At 39.4% G+C, this 20,102-nt stretch overlaps 1 protein-coding gene across 1 annotated transcript in view; it reads left to right on the top strand.

The window, feature by feature from the left end:
* HAPLN1 (hyaluronan and proteoglycan link protein 1) overlaps window positions 1-20,057 on the top strand; it is a 53,367-nt gene extending 33,310 nt beyond the window's left edge. Inside the window, exons 3-5 of the mRNA XM_027880144.1 lie at window positions 3,587-3,958; window positions 11,355-11,657; window positions 19,567-20,057. Of these exons, the coding sequence (XP_027735945.1) occupies window positions 3,587-3,958; window positions 11,355-11,657; window positions 19,567-19,856 (965 nt within the window). The 3' untranslated portion in view covers window positions 19,857-20,057. The remainder of the gene's footprint in view (window positions 1-3,586; window positions 3,959-11,354; window positions 11,658-19,566) is intronic.
* Window positions 20,058-20,102: the final 45 nt, after the last annotated feature.

The raw sequence follows: 20,102 nt of genomic DNA, 5'->3' as shown, positions 1-20,102 counted from the left end.
AGAATTGTTATCTTCCTCAAGTGACATGCTTGACTCTGTGACAACACTCACATGTCCCATGCCTTTCCTTCTTGCTGTCACTGTTTAGATATTCCTGCCATTTAGAGACAAAGATAATTTTATTCATGAGGGGGAGACTTGTCAGAAACACCATGAGGAAATCAGTTAGGGAGCTACTCTGACAACCCTTGAAAAGAGTGTTAACTCCATCTTCATGACCAGATCACAATAGATCAGTTGTCATTGTATTGAAGATCCCAGGAAGTCGTTACTCATTTGAGCTGACTTTCACAGCACTAAGCCAGAGAGCTGTATCCAGAGTGCTAAATGTATTGTAAACTAAGAGATTCTGCTTTGCTTTGTCTTTGGTTTGTTGTGAGTTGCTGGGGGGGGGGGGGGGGGGGGAGGTGTTTGTTGTTTGTTTGTTTGTTTGTTTGTTTGTTTGTTTAATTCATCAGCTCCAGGAAGACTGAGACCATTCATTTTGCCACGCTCCCAAAAATGTGCAGTTAGGTGAATTTGGCCCTGCTTCTGACTGGCTACTGGAAAATAAAGACCTCTTGGCCTCTTGCCAAACCCCATTCATCTCATTTTTAATCCTGAATCCCTGCTGCCTGTGTATCCTCTAGCCCAAACAAAAACTATGCATCATTCCCCAGTCTAATATCTTCTTTTCCTCGAAAGCCAGAGATTCTTCCTCCCACCCTAGATCTGGGAGAGGCAGTGATATCATTTTCTTCCAGAAAGGCACATCATCTCGTTTTCTGTAAAAAAAGGACTGGCTTTTAGAACACTCAAGGGCATGGACATATTTCAAGCGCTGCATCTCCCTTGGAGTCTCCAGGGACTTGGGAGCTGATCTGGGATGAGAAAAGCCAGGTTTTCATCTCTTTCCTAGGTTGTCATCAGGAAAGAGGTTCAACCTGCTGCAAAGGTTCAGAAGTGCTGGGAAGCAGCCAGGAGGGAGGAACACCACCCCACTATGTTGCTGACTCTGGAGTCAGAGGTGACAGTGCTCTGGGCAAGTCTCCAGGCCTTGCTGGCACAGAAGAGCTGTTGTTAGAAAGACAGAACATTAGCGGCCTGAGTCAGACTCTCCTAATAGAACTTGACTATTCCAGTATGAAAGTCCCAACATAGTTGAGCTCTTATTCAGATTTCTCGGTAATAACCACCCCAAAACATAACATTTCTCCTCCCAAGTTGTACAGGAGTCTGTGGAACATCTTTGTTCCCAGAGGAAACAGAAAAACTTGCAGACAAACTGTGCTGGCTGTATTTGCTTTCCTGCTTCTCCTCCTCCTATGGAAACTGTTGGTAACACTTTCTATGGTGCCTTGCCTCACATCACCTCTCTCCTTGGATGCTCTCCTCTGAATGGGGGAAGATGGGTTACTGGAGCAGTCCTAAGCCTCTGGGAAGAAGGGCAGTGGGAAAGAACACCATTTATATGTAACTGCAGGGCATATACTCTGCAGCAGTGATTTTTTACTAGGCAGGAAGACCACTCATCCTGATAAAACACCTTTCAGTGCTCCAGCTTGTTCATTCTTGAGGAAGCTGGGGCCTTGTCCTGCACAGGCAATAGCAATACTCCTGACACAGGAGCTCCTCTTGATAAAGAGCTATACCTTTGGGATACCTGCTTTTCCTTAAGCAGATTTGAACACAGAAAGATTATCTTTGCAATTATCACTCCTGAATGTGTTTGAATAACTACAAAAAGCTGCATTACCCTCAAGTCTCTTCTGCTACTTGGTACAGTTAGTGTGGACAGGGATTGAAATCCAGCTGAGGCTGCAGTTTAGGCAAATATATCATTCAGCTGCAGACCTGTCAACAAGGCTCAGAAGTCTGGGACTGTCTGGAGATACTTATGAGCAACAGATCTGAAATCTCCCTTCACTCCCTGCAGCTGTGAACACACCACAGACTTCTGCAGTGCTGTGGACAGGCATCATCACCTAAACCTCATCATCTAAGCCTCATCTGTCAGCCCATCTCCATCCCAGTCCTCCCCTCCTTCAGTCATCCACATCTCCCTGGCTGATGATATTTTTCCATGCATTTCTGTGATTTTGTCTGGCCAATGCATGTTCATCCCCAGGGATGCCAGCAGAAAATTGCTGCTGGCCTTCACAGTATCATCCTCTCAGCGGCCTCTGCTTTTGGGAGCTTGTCCCAAATGGGTTTTGCTGAATTTAGAGAGAGCTAGACTGAACCTCAGAGCCTGGAATCCCATTTCTAAGCAGTTACAGTGACTTGCTGAATGCACATGGAAACTTGCTAAGTCTTTCTTCGCAACCTGTTATGCATACTGATGTTTCCCCAGTGAGCTGGTGGTTCATCGCTGGTTTCAGTCAATGTCTAAGTGGCCAAGAACAGCTGCACCTACAGAATCACTGAGCTTGCTGAATCAATTTTGCAAACTTTGCATGAGTTGAGAGGCAAGAGGTACCAAAAGAAGGAAGTATTCCCACTTTTGGACACATCTGCTGACTGCCACATGAAATGTGCATTTCCCAGAGTTTTCCCTGTAAAAACCACAGAGACTCAGAGTCTGGGAGTGAGCACCTGCTCCAGCTGACTGTCATAAGTTTAATAATTCACAGAGCAACATCTGCTGTAGTGACCTAGTAGAGAGAAGGAGCGCAGGAAGTCTGGGGTGAGGAGAAGAGGAGCCAGACAGTTAAATACAGGTTTGAGTGAAAAGTGAGATCAAAATATCAGAGATTAAATAGTGACAATAATGAAGGAGGTCAGAAAAAACAGATGAGGAAAAACCAGGCTGAGATGATGAAAAAAATGGGCAGGAGAGGATCAGATTTTACATTTGAAGATAAACTGGACTTCCGTACTCTGGTCAGAAGAGGAACTCAAAAGTTAGAATAAAATACAAATAGAAAATGTCTAAAATATCTATTTTAGAATTATGCTGACACTTTTCATATCAATATAAATAGTGTTGTTTGGTACTGCAATGGTTTTTCTGATTTGTGAGTGTGATTCACTGCATCCCAGACTGTAAGGAGATTTGTATGCTGTTGCCTGAAAAAGCTGAGTCCATGGAGAAAAATTAAATAATGAAAAAAACCCACAGCATTGAGACACAGCACTTGAACAACTCACAGGAAAACACGGAATGTTTGTGTGGAACCTTTTATGGATGACAACATTCATCCATCAGCTATACAATTCTGTAAATATATTTAAACAACTCCATGACTGTGGGGTATACAGGAGATAGATAGATAGATAGATATATTTATACCCTTTCTATATATACACATGCATATATATATATATATATATATATATATAGGAGATATATATATATATACATACAGCCTCTGCCTGTATGGGGTGGGCACAGACATACTTGCAGCTAAGTAAATAATTATTTACAACTGGTTTACCCACCCTTCTACTGCATAGGTTGAAAATGACTGCAGACCTAATGACACTGCAGACCTAACGTATAAAGTAGTTGATGGTTGTTATGGCATTGATTCCAGACATTTTGTAAAAGGAAAACTAATTCTTGGGGTGTGTGTTTTCCTTTGTTCTTCTCCTTGAATCCCAGCAGAAAATGGACCCCGTCTACTTGTCGTAGCAGAACAAGCCAAAATCTTTTCTCACCGGGGTGGCAACATCACACTGCCATGTAAATTCTACCATGAACACACATCAACAGCTGTCTCAGGAACCCACAAAATCCGGGTCAAGTGGACCAAACTCACCTACGATTACCTCAAGGAACTGGATGTTTTCGTGGCCATGGGGCACCACAGGAAGAGTTACGGGAGTTACCAGGGGAGGGTGTTCCTGAGGGAGAGCAGCGAGAATGACGCCTCCCTCGTAATCACAAACATAATGCTGGAGGACTACGGGAGGTACAAGTGTGAGGTGATTGAGGGACTGGAGGATGACACAGCAGTGGTGACTCTGAATTTGGAAGGTAGGTACCACCTGAATTATACTCTAAGTCAGATTTAGGCAGTGTTAAATACCTGATTTATTTATTATTTTTTTTCCCCTTGTATTGGTAATATTGTATTATCAGTGATAACAGCAAGCTGAGGAGCAGAATTCATTGGGCTCTGGGGAATCTTGGCCTGACAGCCCATGACAACAATCATAAATTAGAAGAACATTAGGCTTGTTGTAACTTATGCAAGCCTACAGCATATTCAGCTACCAGTGAGACCTGGTGTACTAGTAGCCAAAAAAGAATGAACAAACACAGTGTGAAGAACTTCACATGTTTTTAATTTGGTCCTGTCATTTTGTGGAAGAAAATGGGTCTTTTTACCTGGGCAAAATTACATTAAATTTTCCCCTAATGGTAATTTTACAAAACTTCAGGACTTTTTAGATTATGAAGCAAACACAAATCTTTCTTGCAAAGATGAAAAAGTAGTTACCCAGAGACAATGCTTTTGGTTTTTTCCATCCTTATAATGGTCTAATATAGATCTGTGTTGTCTGTCAAGATGATTCCTACATGTAGTCTCTAGTTATTTCCCACAGCAATATTCTTGAAAACAGCAGAGCACAAAGCATTTGAAAAATTAGAGAAATAGGTTCAAAGAGGACCAAAAATTCAGCTTGCCTTCCTTCTTGTGAAATTCAGATAAATTTTATGAGTTTCAACATACATAAATGAGTGTTTGACCTTTTTTTCCCCTAAAACACTGCACTGAACACAGGAGTAAACTAAAGGTTTCATGAATATTACTTATACTTACCAGCAAGTGTGTGCCAGAGGGATCCTTATACAAAAGGAAAGGAAAGCTTGGTACAAATGCAAGTGCACACACAAGAAATCTGTATCTGAAAGGCAATATTTGATTGATTCTAGAGTGAGAAAGCAATGAGGAATTTTTACTGCATAGAGTAAGGCCACTGGAAAAAAAAAAAAAAAAGGAGATTTTCTATCCTTTCTACTGTTGCTGTTCTGTAATACAACACCAGCCCATTGGATACAAGGTCAAGGTCCCTCCTCCAAAATATGAAATTTAAAAGGATAGGAGGAATCATTTTTCTTCAGCCAAGTATGTCCCAATCTGTGCTCAAAGGAAAATTTATGTATTTTGACTAGTGTCTTGCTAACATAAGATTTAAAAGATTTTTGTCAGACATGGGAAAAATGTGAGACGTTTCTTTCTAACATTATGGAATGATGTTTCATAAACTGTCAGGAACATCTCCTTTGCAAATCCTCATGGTAAAACTTAACCTTTTAAGTGAGATAAGAGCAGGGAGAGTGTCAGTCCTGCTTATGTCAACTAAATCCAGTGATTCTGGGTCTATGATACACTTCAGTTTCCTAATAAAATTAATAGAATTAAAATGTACTAATATTACAATGGAGATATATATAGCTAAATATCCCTCTGTTTGCAAGGGACTGTGCTTATTTTTTTAACTTATCTGCACCTTTACATAGTCATGGCATCAAATGCATCAATTTAATGTGTTTGAGCAAAGCAGAACAGATCAAGGGAGGAGACGAATCAGTATTTGAACAAAAAACAAAATATGTATCAGCCCATTCCAGCATTCTGTGTGTCTGCTGTAAATAAGCAGGTTAATCTCACAGTGGGAAGGATTTGCATCAATAGCCTGATGTCCTGAGATGATGACCTTAAGGATGTTAATTGACAGCAAGAAAAAGCCATTTACATACAGGAATGCCCACTAGCAGTGCAGAGCAGCTGATGGCTCCCATGTGAGGTCCCTGTACAAACAGCACTGCTTTGGTTTGGTGAAAGCATGGTCATGTATCAATATGGAGATCGTTGACCTCTACCTCAATAGATCTTTTCTCTTCTCCCACTGTGGTGGTGCTTTATTCTTACTAGACTGGAAGGCCTTCTGGTATTGTCATTAAATTAACTGTTCATAATATCTAGGTACATTTAGCTTTGAAAACATGCTGGAATTAGATTTAGTCTGTGTTTGTTACATTTTTGTGGTATGTTTTCTTCACTGTTATTTAATGCAGAATTAGTGAGGCAGTGCTGCCTACCAGCAAAAGCTCAGAACTAGAATTCACTGCAGTTTTACACAACCACCAACTTTAAGAACAATTCAGTCTCGTCAGGATTATCGTCTTGTTTGTAGCCAGAAGTACAAGGACTGATCAAGGTTATGCTGGGCCCAAGAGCTGCAAGTGTCAGGTACTACAGAAAGCAGAACATTTTCTGTATTGACCTGCTCACCAAATCCATTTTCTCTCTGAAGTGGTCTTACTCTTCTCCTGAATATTAAAAAAATGTATCACGAGTTTTACACTCTCTGTTAAATATTCTGAAAGTCAGAAACTTCACAAATTAAAAGGTCTCCATGGGCAGGCAGATAATCCTGTCAAGAGACATAAGCAAAGAAAGAATTCTCAGCTTACATTAAATTTCCTTTATGGTGATGTTTTACTGTTCTACACTAAATTTTCTTTATGTTAATGGTTTACTAGTTTATTTTCTTGTGAATGCTTGGCACTGTAGTGAATCTCACTACAACAGAGTCGTGTGTTTGGCTTCCCAGGTACGTGAGGGCTCCAGCACTGGCCCTCAGGTGTATTACTCAGACAAGGTTGAGTGTATTATTCCTTCATGAGATCCGTGGGAGAGGTGAAAGAGAAAATGATACAGTGCTAAACTGCCAAAGGCAAATTTTTATTCTATTAGAAGTTTTTTAATAGTTTCTGTCTTCAGAGAGAAGTGATGACTGAACACACTAACTGTGCAATACAGGCTGTAAAATAATTACTTTTTACATCCAACACTAACAGAAGTATGAAGATCTAGATAAAGCCATTAAAAACCTCTGGTCTTCAGCTGGCTATAAGCAAAGGGAAATTCAAAGCTGAAACCAGTATGAAACTAACTCCATGCTCTCAAGAGCAGGAAAAATTAGATTTAGCCTAATGCTGTATGTCGTATTTGTTTCTTCTGTGTATTGCTGTTACATTCATACACAAAAATCATCCTCTCTGGAATAATCTGTTCTACTCTGTTGAAAAACTGGTTTTATGGGACACACTTTGTTGATTCCCTAGACCAGAGCAAAAAGTCTTGTAAAAGCCAACAGAGGGTTGTCAAGAGTAAGTCATGACAGACCACAGTAATTCCTTCTCTGACAGGGTAACAAGTCCTTGCAGACACATCTGTGTTTGCACATGCTGTAGGAAACACTCCTTGAAAGATGCAGGCAAAATAAAATTTAAAAAAATTATCAGGAAATGATGACTCCAAAGGAAAATGCTGAAAAAATTAGGTTTAATATTAGCCCAAGAAGAGCAAGGGAAGAAAACAGTCTTCAAATTTTGATAAAGACTGTAGAAACATAAGTGAATAATACACCTTAGGCCAGACAAGTCTAGTTCCTATGCTTGTATATGTCAGAAATAAGCAACTCCACTGACAGCATGGTTATGGGATGCTGCAGGCTGCAGGACCACTATTTCAACTCTCAGTTTTGTTTTTAGAGAGGATTGATACCTGCTGACAGCTGACAGCCCACCCTGTATCTGAGTAATCAGACATCTGACAGTCCTGACAGGCAAGAAAATGGAGGCAGAGTCTCTGTGAGAGACTTAACAGGTTTTACAGAATTTTAGAAATCCAGCATGGAAACATTTTGCCATGGAGTGCATGATCCTGCCAGCATAAAACTGTACCCTACAGTATAGTATATAGCAAACCCTACTGTTACCCCTTGTTTACACTGGCTACAAGAAAACTTACTTTTCTATTCAGGCTAGAACTCAAGGAACTTTCTTTACTCTGGCTGTGGAAAAACCTTCCCCCCCCCCCCCCAATATGGGTCAACAGAAATTTGTGTTATTTTGTCCTGCATGTCAGTACTCTTAAAACTGCCAATTGCGTGTAGTGCTGGCTTAATAGACGCCTATAAATTGTTACAGGAGTTGAACTTTCTAAGGTTATTTGCTCACCTTGCTGTCTTGGGTAAATGTTATAGCTCCTTGCACTGACAGTGTGTCTGAAGCAACTGAATACTTGCACCACATTTTAGGGGTTACCTGCATACAAGACTCTGACTTACAGAGGGCATGCAAACGTTACTCAAAAACCACGGTAACTAGAGCAAAGTTGTGAGTTTGTGCACTTGAATGTGAGGCATTCATGGAAATACAGGCATTCCTATGGGGGAGGATAAGCTATACCTCCAGTTCTTATTTTCTAATTTGGTTAAAATCCTAATTTCCACTACAGTATTCTGGACTACAGTTGCTTCACCACAGGTGCCTCCAGCAAGCCTCACCCACCCCTCCTCTTTCACTAACAGATTTATTCTCCTTTGAGTTGATATGTCTCAGGTTCTTCCTCTCTCTTTTTGGAGTCAAAGAGGTCTTTCCCTAGAGGTAGGACCCATTCCAGAACACCAGGGGTTTGGGAGAGAAGCCTATATTGTAGATTAACATCCCCACTCAGGCTCCACATATCGCTCAGCTGCTTCCTAAGGGCAGTGAAAGGAATCACAAAGGTCAGGTTAAGGCTCCTCAGCTCCCTCTTCCCACGAACTAACCAGATTTTAACCTTCTGGGGCTGGAAGTTTTTATCTTCCTCCATTTTTTAAACTGAGTTTGTTAGCATTTGGACACGGGTATTTTGTTTAGTGGCAGAACACAGGGCTGGAGTCAGGAGTTTAGATTCAGTCTCTACTTTTGGCAACAGTAACAAGCCGTGGAACAGCTTTTGTCTGTTCAGTAACAGGTGGGATGGATTATCCCTTGACAGGTTTGCAAGATCCAAGACTGAACAAGGCGCTCTGTAGTTAACTAAAGTTCAGCACTAATAAAATGTAAGGAAGGAAAGATGAACAGTAAGATCTAACTATGAATTTCAGCTAGGTTTGATAGGGGAATGAAGGGGAAAAAAATTAACAAAAAGGCAAGATCATGCAAAGCTGCACAAAACACACACAGTCAATTTTCCTCTGCAGAATCGCCCATGGCCACCCCTGACTGCAGGGTGAAATTAATGCTAATCAGTTGCAGGCTTGTACTGCAGATGAACTCGAACAAAAAATGGGTTTCTATGCAGTCTACTCAAATATAACCCAAAGCTAATATTACAGTTTAGTGCATATTTATGTTATGAAAACATCATGTCCCAAACTGTCAAACCCAGATTTGTAACACATTTACATACATACTTAACCCCTTTTAAAAAGTGGTTTGGGAAACCTTAAGGAATCAAATCTGTTTAAATAGTTTTAAATTAATTCTTGCTCAGTTTTCAGAAATATGCAAGCTTATATCTTGATTAAAAATTACCCACCTCTGCTTATTTTAGAGGGGTTTTTTACATGTATATGCAAATCAGACGCATGTACTGTACAAGGAATTGGTTGTCTGGGGAAATGTAGTTCTGGAAAAATAGTAAGTATTGGAGTTCTAATAAAGTAATAAAGCTTTAACTCCTATGACATTTGCTAAATTTTTATTCTAGCCAGTGATATTTATATCCCCTGGCACTGAGGAAGAGTGAATAAATTTTTTTATAGAGATGAAGGAAAAACAGTGATCCAGAAAAATATGAAACATCTTCAGCTTCTTGTTTATGAAGCTACAGTTGACACACGTTGTGTTACATTACATTCATGCTTTATGGCTCAGAACAGCCCATAACTGAAACACCCTTTAACAAAGGATTTACAAAAGGAAGGAGCTAAAGCAGACTCTCTAGCTAATTGCTGAAGGAGAGCAAAATATTGTTTATTATTACCTTGCCAAGTTTACATTTGCATGCTTTATTTTCTTGGACCAAGTTCCTGAGGTTTAGTAATAACAAAGATTTTTATCAAAAATAACACTTCTTGGACAATAGAGGGGTGAGGGAGAGAAGGGAAAGAAAGAGGACTTTAAGATACTGGTGGAATAGACACAGAGATGGGTTTGAATGTTTGAAGAGTGATTTCATCCCATGGTTGACGGCCCTGCATGACTACAGTGTAATTTCCCTGTTCTAGTTCTCACTGCCCCAAGGACAAGGAAATTGTCATAGGCAGGAGGATTCATCAGCAGGGAGAAAGTTAAAATAAAGACTGATGTTTATACCAGTGCAAAGTTTTTTGCTCATGTGTTGCCTTGTCTTCAGTCCCTCTGCTTCCTACAACACTCAGTTCCACATCAAGGTTTGCAGATAAGCAATTCATAGCTGGGTCTCCTCTGACACCATTTTATTTCAGTGTATTACAAGACTGGGCTAAAGCCAACTGTAAAATTTAGATCTGGTGTAAGCTTCTAAACCTTGCCAAGGATTAGGGTGGTCTGATCCAAACCTTTGTTTCAAGTCTCTCTCTTCTCTTTTATCAAAGCCACTTGGGGAGGTGGTTCCTCAGTGTTTCCTGAAACATCTTTCCAAGAAGTAACATTTCATTTCAGATCTTTTTTATAAAACAATTAGAAAATATACTGTAGAAAAATCTGTCAGATAACAACAATGTCTGAGATTAGGTGTTACTTCTGAAGCAATTCTGAATCATTTCCCATGTTCTCATGGATGTCCTCTGTTGTGAGAAGACCTCTCTGCTCTACCTGTCTGAAATGGCTCAGCACCAATGAGCATCAGAAAGGGCTTTGGGATGGCCTGTGGCTAGTCCTCCAAGGTGGAAGGAAGAATTTGGCAGGTCCACAAGCAAACAAAAGGCAACTCTCTTGAAATTCTCAGGAAGTATTCACAAGGGCACATGCAAAGAACAGAATGGAGTTCTCTTTTGTCAATCAAAACATTTCATTTTTATGTCTATGAGTAAAAAGAATTAATTAATAGAAATAGTTCAACAATTTCTTTTTTATTTTTTTTAAACGACTGCTAGGAAATCCCCGAATTCCCATTAAAAAAAAGATAAATTTAAATTAAAAGTATAATAATAAAAAATAGAATGAGGCTAGGGTTTAATTGAAATTTTTTTTTTAATGAGAATTTTGTCTTGCAAGGGATGAACTGCACTTTTCTGACAAAAAAAAGAAATGTAGTTGCAAAATTCCATCCTGCTCTGCTCCTCTTTAAGCACTGTGGGTGCATAAGGGTGAGATTACTGTATGCCAGCAAACCTGGGAATGGGAGAAATGTCCAGACCTGGCATGGTTCCCTTTGGGAGAGGGATGGGGTTATTGGGGGATGAGCCAGCTAGGTAAGGCATCATCCCTATTCGCTTCCCAAACCCAGCTCTGATGTGCTGCTGACAGAGTGTTTTCCCCTAGCAATAACACTACAGTCCTGACACACATCATGGAGTTTAGTCTTTATTTCTCTTTCTGGTGCCTGTAGAACCTGTTTCCTCTTTTGGTGCCTAGTGATCCTCCCTCCTTCCCCCCCCTACAGGTGTGGTGTTTCCTTACTCCCCACGGCTGGGGCGGTACAACCTGAACTTCCACGAGGCTCAGCGGGCGTGCATGGAGCAGGACTCCGTCATCGCCTCCTTCGACCAGCTCTACGACGCCTGGAGGTCGGGGCTGGACTGGTGCAATGCTGGCTGGCTCAGCGATGGATCTGTGCAGTACCCTATCACTAAGCCCCGGGAGCCCTGTGGAGGGAAGAACACAGTGCCCGGGGTCAGGAATTACGGGTTCTGGGACAAGGAAAAAAGCCGATATGACGTTTTCTGCTTCACTTCCAACTTCAACGGTAAGAGCTTTCTTCACCCCCACCTCACAAGTGACTCTTTCTGTGCTTAGGCAAGAAACTCTGCTGGCAGAGAGTGATATTTGATTTGTCAGAGCTTATGTTGGGCTTGGAAGCTGTTGCTGTTGAATTTACGGGGACACATGTGCAGAGTAATGTCGTCTTTGCCCTGTGCTCACATAGGTCGTTTTTACAACTCAAGACTTGTATTGGCAGGAGTGCCTAATATTTCCACTTTCACCCCATTAAAATTTATATGTACCCTTTCAATGTTAATATGTGTCCAGTTTAATTCAGTTAAAGTTATGAAGAAACCTGCAGTTAATTAATTTAGTTTTCCTGTTGAGTTCAATTACACTTCAACTCACATTGCTTAACTATATCCCCAAAACAAAATTCTAACCATCACTTCATCTGTACTGCAGTGTTAAGCAGCTCCTGCTCATATACCAGGTCTAATATGACTAATACTTAATTATCAGAAAATCTATTTCTAGCTTTATTCCTTAATAATTTAGATTCTTAATCAGCAGGCTACCAAAACCTCATTCACTTTTACTCTGAGGTTGTACTGCTGTAAACCTTATTTTAATAACTGCACGCTTATTTTCTGTTAGTAGTTTTTACTTTATGTATGAAATGAAATTAAATGGCTTGCTCTCAGCTTGCTATCATTTCAGGTTTTATCTAGTGGTTGGAAAGGACTTAGCATTGCTATGAATAAGAGCAAGGCTGCAAGCGCACATGTGCACAAGGAGTCTGCAATCCTCTACAGCATCCTACTTGTGGGTAATTCCTACACAACTTTGCACATGTTTGGCTTGCAGCCCACCCAGACCATGGGATATGCCCTTTTTTTTTTGTTTATGCACAGATTGTTTATTCACAGTGAAGCAGTTTTGTTCTACAGCACAGCAAAAAATAAATATAAGCCTTGCTTTCTGAAGATTTACTCTAGTGCTAAGTGTGCTCCACTCTTTCTCAAAAAAAAAAAAAAATTCCTCAAGCCAACAATATCAAATTAGTCTGGAAGTGATCTGAAACAAAAGTTTAGCTGTTTTTTATCGTGCTGCATCATTTCATGAGATACTGGCTCAATTTTTTCTTCATTTATCCAAATCCTAAAGGAACTCATCTCCTATATGCAGATTTAACCCTGTACTATAGAAATAGCATTAAGGAATAAAATAATCAGGGAAAAATAATTAAAATATGCTGGCTTCACTATTTATAATGTTCATGACTACTGCTCACTAGTCACCACTCTTTTACACACTAGAAGATGGATAGTGTCTCTTAAAGAAAGAGAAATGTAATTTCTGGGGGGAAAAAAAAAAAAGAAAAAGAGGTACTGACATAAATATTGTCTGTGCAGTGCCACAGGAGAGAAAGAGGGAGAAAGAGGAACGAGGTGACAGTAAGGTATACAGAAAGGAGAACAATCAAAGACAAGACACTGAAATGTATTTCAACTTTGATAAGTTTGTTAGACTGACGTGCAAGACAGAACACTACAGAGCAATAGGCTGAAATAGCTCTTTTCCTCTGTCTCTCACTCTTTCTCTTCCTCTCTCTCTTTATATATATATAGGTATATATACATATACATATAAATATATATATATATGCGTGTGTGTGTGTGTGTGTGTGTGCTCCCCACAACTCAGTGCCATGTCAGTCTCTCAAGAAATCAGCAGAAAATCTGGACTTCTGCTTCTCTCAGTAGCCATTTCCTTAACTCACCAGATCACACTGTCCCCACACATCCCTGCTGTGCTCGCCACTATTCATGTCCCAAGCTCACCTTGGTACCTAAAATTAACCCAGCCCCTCTCCCAAAATTGCCAGCTCCCTAGTTTCTGCTCAGCACTTTGAATAGCTTAAACATATGTTTAATGGTATATGTTGGCTTTCTCAGTGTAAAGGGAAAAGTTTTATAATAACCCATTTTGCCACCAGGCTGGAATTGCCAGTTTCCAAAAGTAATGGCTATAGGCAAAAAACCTCATTTCTGCAATAGCCAATATTGATTCTCACAGCTCAGGAACAGCCAAGGAAAACGAGAAGTAGTCAGGAGACCCTGCATCCTCAGCAGTAGCAGTGACTGCTGAAGTCTCCTGATTGTATGAAACAGAGGAGCCTTCAGCTTTATGTAAGGGAGCTGGGAAAATCCCAAGGGCCCCAGGATTAGGGAAGTATAAGGTGAACTCGAAAAAAGTGTCAGTTGTAGGAGCTTCTATTAAAAAAAAAAAAGCAGTCAAGTGAGGTTTAGAGTTCCGTTAACTGGGTTCTTTTAGGGAAAGAAATCCCCCCCAAACATTACGATCTCAGGGATCATTTAAAAAAAAAAAAAATTCCATTCTAAATAATTCAGCAGTCAAACCAAAAAACTCTTTGTCTGAAATACATGCAAACTTGTTTTTTACCTGAAGAAGAAGTGTAAAAAAGAAAACATATATTTAACCATTAAGATAAAAAAATGAAACTGTAGTCATCAAGGCAGTGAATTCAAATCCAAGCTCAGCGTTTTCACTCTGGAGCTGTTGGATTCCCTCTCTGATGAGCAGGATGCACAAAAACATACTGGTTAAAAAGTTTCACCATTAATTAAAAATTCTAGTTGCATTTCTGCTACCTGCACAGAGAATTTGTTTGAGCAAAGCATGTTTACAATGCAATATAAAATAATCTTGTTATTTTATGAAATTACCCTCTACAGAGTCTTTTCTTAGACTAAGGCAAATGCAATATTTATACATTTTGTTCTGCCTGTATAACTGATTAATACTCAAATCTTTCTGTTGTTTCATAGAGGATTTGTTCATATCCTGTGCCCCAAATAAGGAAAATGTTTCATGCTCTTTAAATCTAGTAGTACCAGCAATTTACCAGTTTATAAGAATATATAGAGATGTGTTTCACCAAACAATGAAAAGAATGATGTTTAGCCTAATGTTATCTATGAAATCCATCGAAATATTGTGAAATAACGTGTTGGTTTGTTTTTTTTTTTGTGCCTGCACTGGATGGCAACGTTTCTCCATCTGTTTTTACATGCCTTGTGTTGATAAAGGCTATTGAAAATGAATATACACGAGTGGGAAGTATCTAACTTAACTGTGAAAATTCCAAAATTGGAATTCTAAAGTTCCAAGTTGCAATTTCCTGGTGCCTGAGGACTCAGCTCTGCTCCCTTACAGATAATTTCTCCTTCTCTTGTCCTTCACAATGGGAACCACTTTAGTTCCATGTTGTTCTTAGAAAAGCTGAAGATTCCTGACAACCTGCCACGGTCCAAAGTTTTGCCAGGACTGCAGAAAACCATAATTTATTTTCCTACCTTATCCCAAGGAATGGGAACACTCCCCTTCCATACAGTTTGGGAAAATAAATGCAGATGATTCCTTTTGTTAGTCTTCTCCACAGAGCCTAAAAAGCATAGGAAAAGTAAGATATAATGGAAGAGCTGAGTGATTATTCTTTGTTAATTTCAAAGGGCTTCTGAAGGAGAACATCTGTTTTTTTTTGAAGCAAAAACCATGTGAATATTTTGCACTGAAAAGTGCGAAATAAGCTAAATGAAAACATATTTATCAGCTCCTCTCTAAGTAAGCACTTTCAAAGAAAAAAAAAACCATAAGGTACAAGTAGAGTTTGCATCACAATTTCTGCTCATTAACATGCATTTTATTATATACTTTGCACACAGAACCATGGCGCATAATTGATCTTCCATCAGCTCTAGGAGAATCAAGTAAAAATCTCATGTTGACAAAGAATACAAAGAATTTAGGGATCATGTTAAAAGCACCTGTTTTTAACAGTAATGCATGCTAAATTCCTCTGCCATTTAAATGTGAGAAAAGTGTGGCAAGTCCTACCTGGATAATGCTCATTTGACCATTGAAGAGTGTTTTATTGCTGGGAACATGTAGCCTTTGTTTAAAAAAAGAAACACAAACCCAAAATAAAATTACATACCTTTTATTAGAAGTGGATGCTTCTAAGTTGACACTGGAGCATTAAAAAAAAGTATTCCCACACATTTAATTCAAAACCAGCTGTCTGAGATGAACACTGGATATCAAAATACTTATCAGGTCTTAACCCTGTTTCTTTTTTTCATAAAAAAACCTGACTGATAAACTTCTCAATTTAAAGCTGAGCTTGGAGAAATTTCCAAGAATGAATCATCCCTCAAACTCCCAGTCAAAAGGGTGTGGGGTATTTAGGTCAGTTGCTGGAGTTTTCCTGTTTAAGCTGTTCTGCTACATGCAAAAGCTTAAAATGGCTATTCTAGGGGGTTTGATTAGGTTTGCATATATCCTCTGCCCCATGATTTGGTTGTGAGAAATAAAAAACAACCAATACCATTCCTCTGCTGGAGTGACCCAAATGCCAGGTATTAATGAGAGAGAGACAGTTAATTCCTCCCTCTCCTTTCACATCAGTTAATAAATACTAAGACTGAACATCTAGGAGTCCTTCTCACCCATTATCAGGGGGAAACTGCAAAGCAGTATGGAGTTTATTAAAGGAGTATTATGTAATCTGGATACACATTGTACCCCTGTAGAGTTTGCTATTAAATTTCTCTTATTTAACGAAGGGGCAGAGTATTAGAGTTTTTATTATTGATGTCATATGTCAAAAGCCTGACCTCACTGCAAATCCCTAGGAAATTACATTCCATGGACATATGGTTTGAAGAGGAGCTAATAAGCTAGTTGAAGTCCAGATCCCTGTTCCCCTAAGTCTGAAATCCTGTTTGCTTAGCAGAAACCTCTTGATAGCATACCAATAATAGTTTTCCACTTAATATTCTCTTTACCTCATAAATGCTCTCAACTTGCTGTGATGGAATTGAGAAAGTGTTCTACAAAGGGATAGATTATCTGTTCTCAATAGTTTTCTGTAGAAATACTGTAGATTGTCTCTGACAGCAATGAAATTTTTTAAAAGTTTCTCCTCCACCACAGCTGCAATGTAAATACCTTTTGTTAAATTGTTCTTGTGTTGTGTACAATTTCCAACCTTTAGAAAAAGATAATTCAATTGCCTTTATATTATCATCTGACCTGACTTTTCTATACTTAGAAAAAAACAAAAAAACTGTGTGTTTTTTACAGGAATCTGAATCTTACACTACTCTTAGCTTGCTCACCACTTTTTTTGTCACTAAGAGAGTGATCTCAAACTGAGCAGAGTTCTGTGCATTTGCCTGTTTTTTATGAGGCAGAAAAAGGATATTGTTCTGGAGTACATTCTTAATTAAGAAGTAAAAAGTGTGCTCTGGAATTAGAAAATCTACACACAAATGAAATGAAGTACTTCTTTTTTTCATCCAACATGCCTCTTCAGGAACAGAGTGAAAAGTGGTGAATTTATGTGAAAATTATTACACCTTCAAAAAAACTCACTATTCCTCTGCAATCCACTTTGCTTGAAATCAGTGATGATAAATAACTCCAGGTATAATGAATTAAATGCTTACAATGAATGTTTATTGCCTTGATAAATGAAATCAATATTATTGCTTCTTATGGATTAGTAGGGGAGACTTTTTGAGCTTTATTTGCTGGCATATATTTTCATTACCTCGAGACAGAGGCACATTTTTCTTAGCAGCACTATCAGTTTAGTGTTGTGTTACAGTGAGCATGTACCCTTTGGTGCCTAAAGTGAAACAGAGCTGCAGAACTGCTGATGAAGTCTTTCAACAGGCATGATTTTGCTCTAGCAAAGGCTCAAATTCTGCTTCTGAGAAGCTGTTCAATACTTTGGCCTTTTTACAAAAACAAACAAACAAACAAACAAAAAACCCCAACCCTCCCCCCCCCCAAAAAAATAAAACACCAAAAAGCAAGAAACAAAATAAAATAAATTGTGCTTGTTTTTAATCAGAAACAAGGTCACCACCTTGTTAGAGAGCAAATGACAGGTTTTGCTTTCAGCCACCCACCCTCAAGTGCTATCAAAGGCTGGATCTTGCTGCCAAGAGGAAAACTCACAAGTTTTTTTGCTATTTTCAGCTAATACAGAACATAGACTGCTTTGGGTATTTCTGATTTCCCTCTCTGACAGTAAAGTATAGCTGTAGGAGATATGCTCTGCCTGAAAGCTACAAGGTTCTCAGATGCTTCACTGCTCTGTCATCATTAGCATGTTAGAAATGCATCTGGCACCATAAAGTTAAATGCAGAGCAGGGTCCCTTGGACAAATCTCGTCATCCTTCTTCTCTGATATTTTACTTTCTGTTTTTTATACCTTTGAGGGTGAAAATCACAGAATCAGAGAATGGTTTGGGTCAGAAGGGATCTTAAATCTCACCTGGTTCTAAATTCCCCACCATGGGCAGAGCCAATTCCTACTAGACCAGGTTGCTCAGAGCCCCATCTAACACAGCCTTGAACACTTCCAGAGATGAACAGTTCAGTTACCACTGGGCATAAGTACAGATGCAGGATCCCATCAGTATGGGGGATGCCATACGGTATGGGGATGCCATACTTTGATACCAGCAGAAATAAACATAACTTGCATTTTTTTTCATTCAAATAGTCTGTTTTCTATATCTAGGTTACTTTTTTCACTTTTTCCTTTTTTTACTCCTGATATTTATCAACTCATCATAAAAAAATCACAACATTTTTAACAGTGCAGCATCCAAACAGCACAGTCCAAAATCAAGCACTGTTTGACATGATTCTTCAGTGGAACGTCTCCACTTCTCCTCAAAAGTCACTGTTGAATTATCAACATCTCTGTACTCATAGAATTGTTGCCTAAAATCAGCTCTTAAAGAGACCTCTAAGACTCTGTGAGCTTTAGAAGTCAGGCACTCTTTATTTCAGCATACTGGGTGCACTGGCAATCATTTTGCCAAACTCATATGTCTCAGCTACAGCTGATATGTCAGCATTACATGATTATTCATTTTGGTTCCTTGCATTCTGTTACATATTCATGACTTTTCCCAACACTTGTTATCATATGTGCACTTGTTGGGTCTCCGAGGGGCTTCATCGAGGGTCTTTGGTGGCCTTGGATGTCTGGAGCACCCAAAATTTTAAGTTTGGGGACCAACATTAAGTTCTTAGACCAGCTCTTAAGTTCTAAGAGTAAATTAACTCTTAAGTTCTAAGACAGACTTATCATCTGTAAGACAGTACTCTGGGTTATAGAGCAACTTGGTGTTGCTTAGTTGCTTTGGTTCCCTTCTTCATTGTTTCTTTACTTTTCTTGTCTGGTTTCTTTAAATCAATTGTCTCAGTTATACATAATTTTCCATAGTACATTGTTTTGCAAACAACATTAGTTCTTGTTACATCTCTTAACCCGGATATTAGAATCATTGCCTCATTAGGACTCATTGAGATCACCAAGCCCAACCTTCACACTGCCAACAGCTCTGATAATGCCTTAAGAATCTTAAGATTTGTAGCATGTAGATTTTTAATATAGCTGTATTATAGATTCTAACACTTTAAAATAGCAGTTAACAGCTACTAAAACCCTTTCCTCAAGTTTTGTGCCAAATTCTTGAAATTCTTCAAGTTTTTGTTTAACATTCTTTTCAAGGAAAAAGATTTTAACGAGTACATCTTGTCTGGGACAGACATGTACCTAGAAAGACATAATAAGATATTGTTGTAGTTAAAGCAACCTAGAAGGCCTGGAAAGCTTGCAGAAGATACAAAGAAGGCTGAAGATGATGATGGTGGAGAAGGAAGGGGTCTTGAGAACCTCCAGCTTAATTCTGGGAGGGACAGACCTGAGGGAAGTTCTGGGGGTAGACAATTTTCAGGGTGGATGTATCCATTAGATATGATAAATGATTAGTGCTATAAGATTGTAGAAGCCCTATGCTGTATCATGGCATCACCTCTTTTCCTATTTTTCCCCTGCCAGGCCGTTTTTACTACCTGATCCACCCGATCAAGCTGACATATGACGAGGCAGTGCAGGCGTGCCTGAAGGACGGGGCCCAGATTGCCAAGGTGGGGCAAATCTTCGCTGCCTGGAAGCTGCTGGGGTATGACCGGTGCGATGCAGGGTGGCTGGCAGATGGCAGCGTGCGCTACCCCATCTCCCGGCCCCGCAAGCGTTGCAGCCCCAGCGAGGCCGCCGTACGTTTTGTCGGCTTCCCTGACAAGAAGCACAAGCTGTATGGGGTCTACTGCTTCAGGGCCTACAACTAAAAGATATAAAAACCCCTAGAGCATGGAAAAGTCTCAAAAAAAGTCATCAGGAATGTGTTTGAAAGATTTTATTTTTTTTGTATGAACTCATGCAAGTTTGCCAAAACTGTGATAAACCTATTTTACTTATTGTGAAGAGTTGTTTTCATAAACCCAACCCATTAATCTGTTTGGTTTTTTGGTTTGTTTGGTTTTTGGTTTTGTTTTGGGGTTTTTTTGGTGTTTGTTTGTTGTTTTTTTTTTTTT

Source organism: Empidonax traillii, unplaced genomic scaffold (assembly GCF_003031625.1).
Source record: "Empidonax traillii isolate 1590-97213 ecotype Southwest subspecies unplaced genomic scaffold, ASM303162v1 scaffold6:size4315531, whole genome shotgun sequence".
Lineage (NCBI taxonomy): Eukaryota > Metazoa > Chordata > Aves > Passeriformes > Tyrannidae > Empidonax > Empidonax traillii.
The sequence above is the reverse complement of the archived record's forward strand: the minus strand, read 5'-3'. Positions and strand labels throughout refer to the sequence as shown.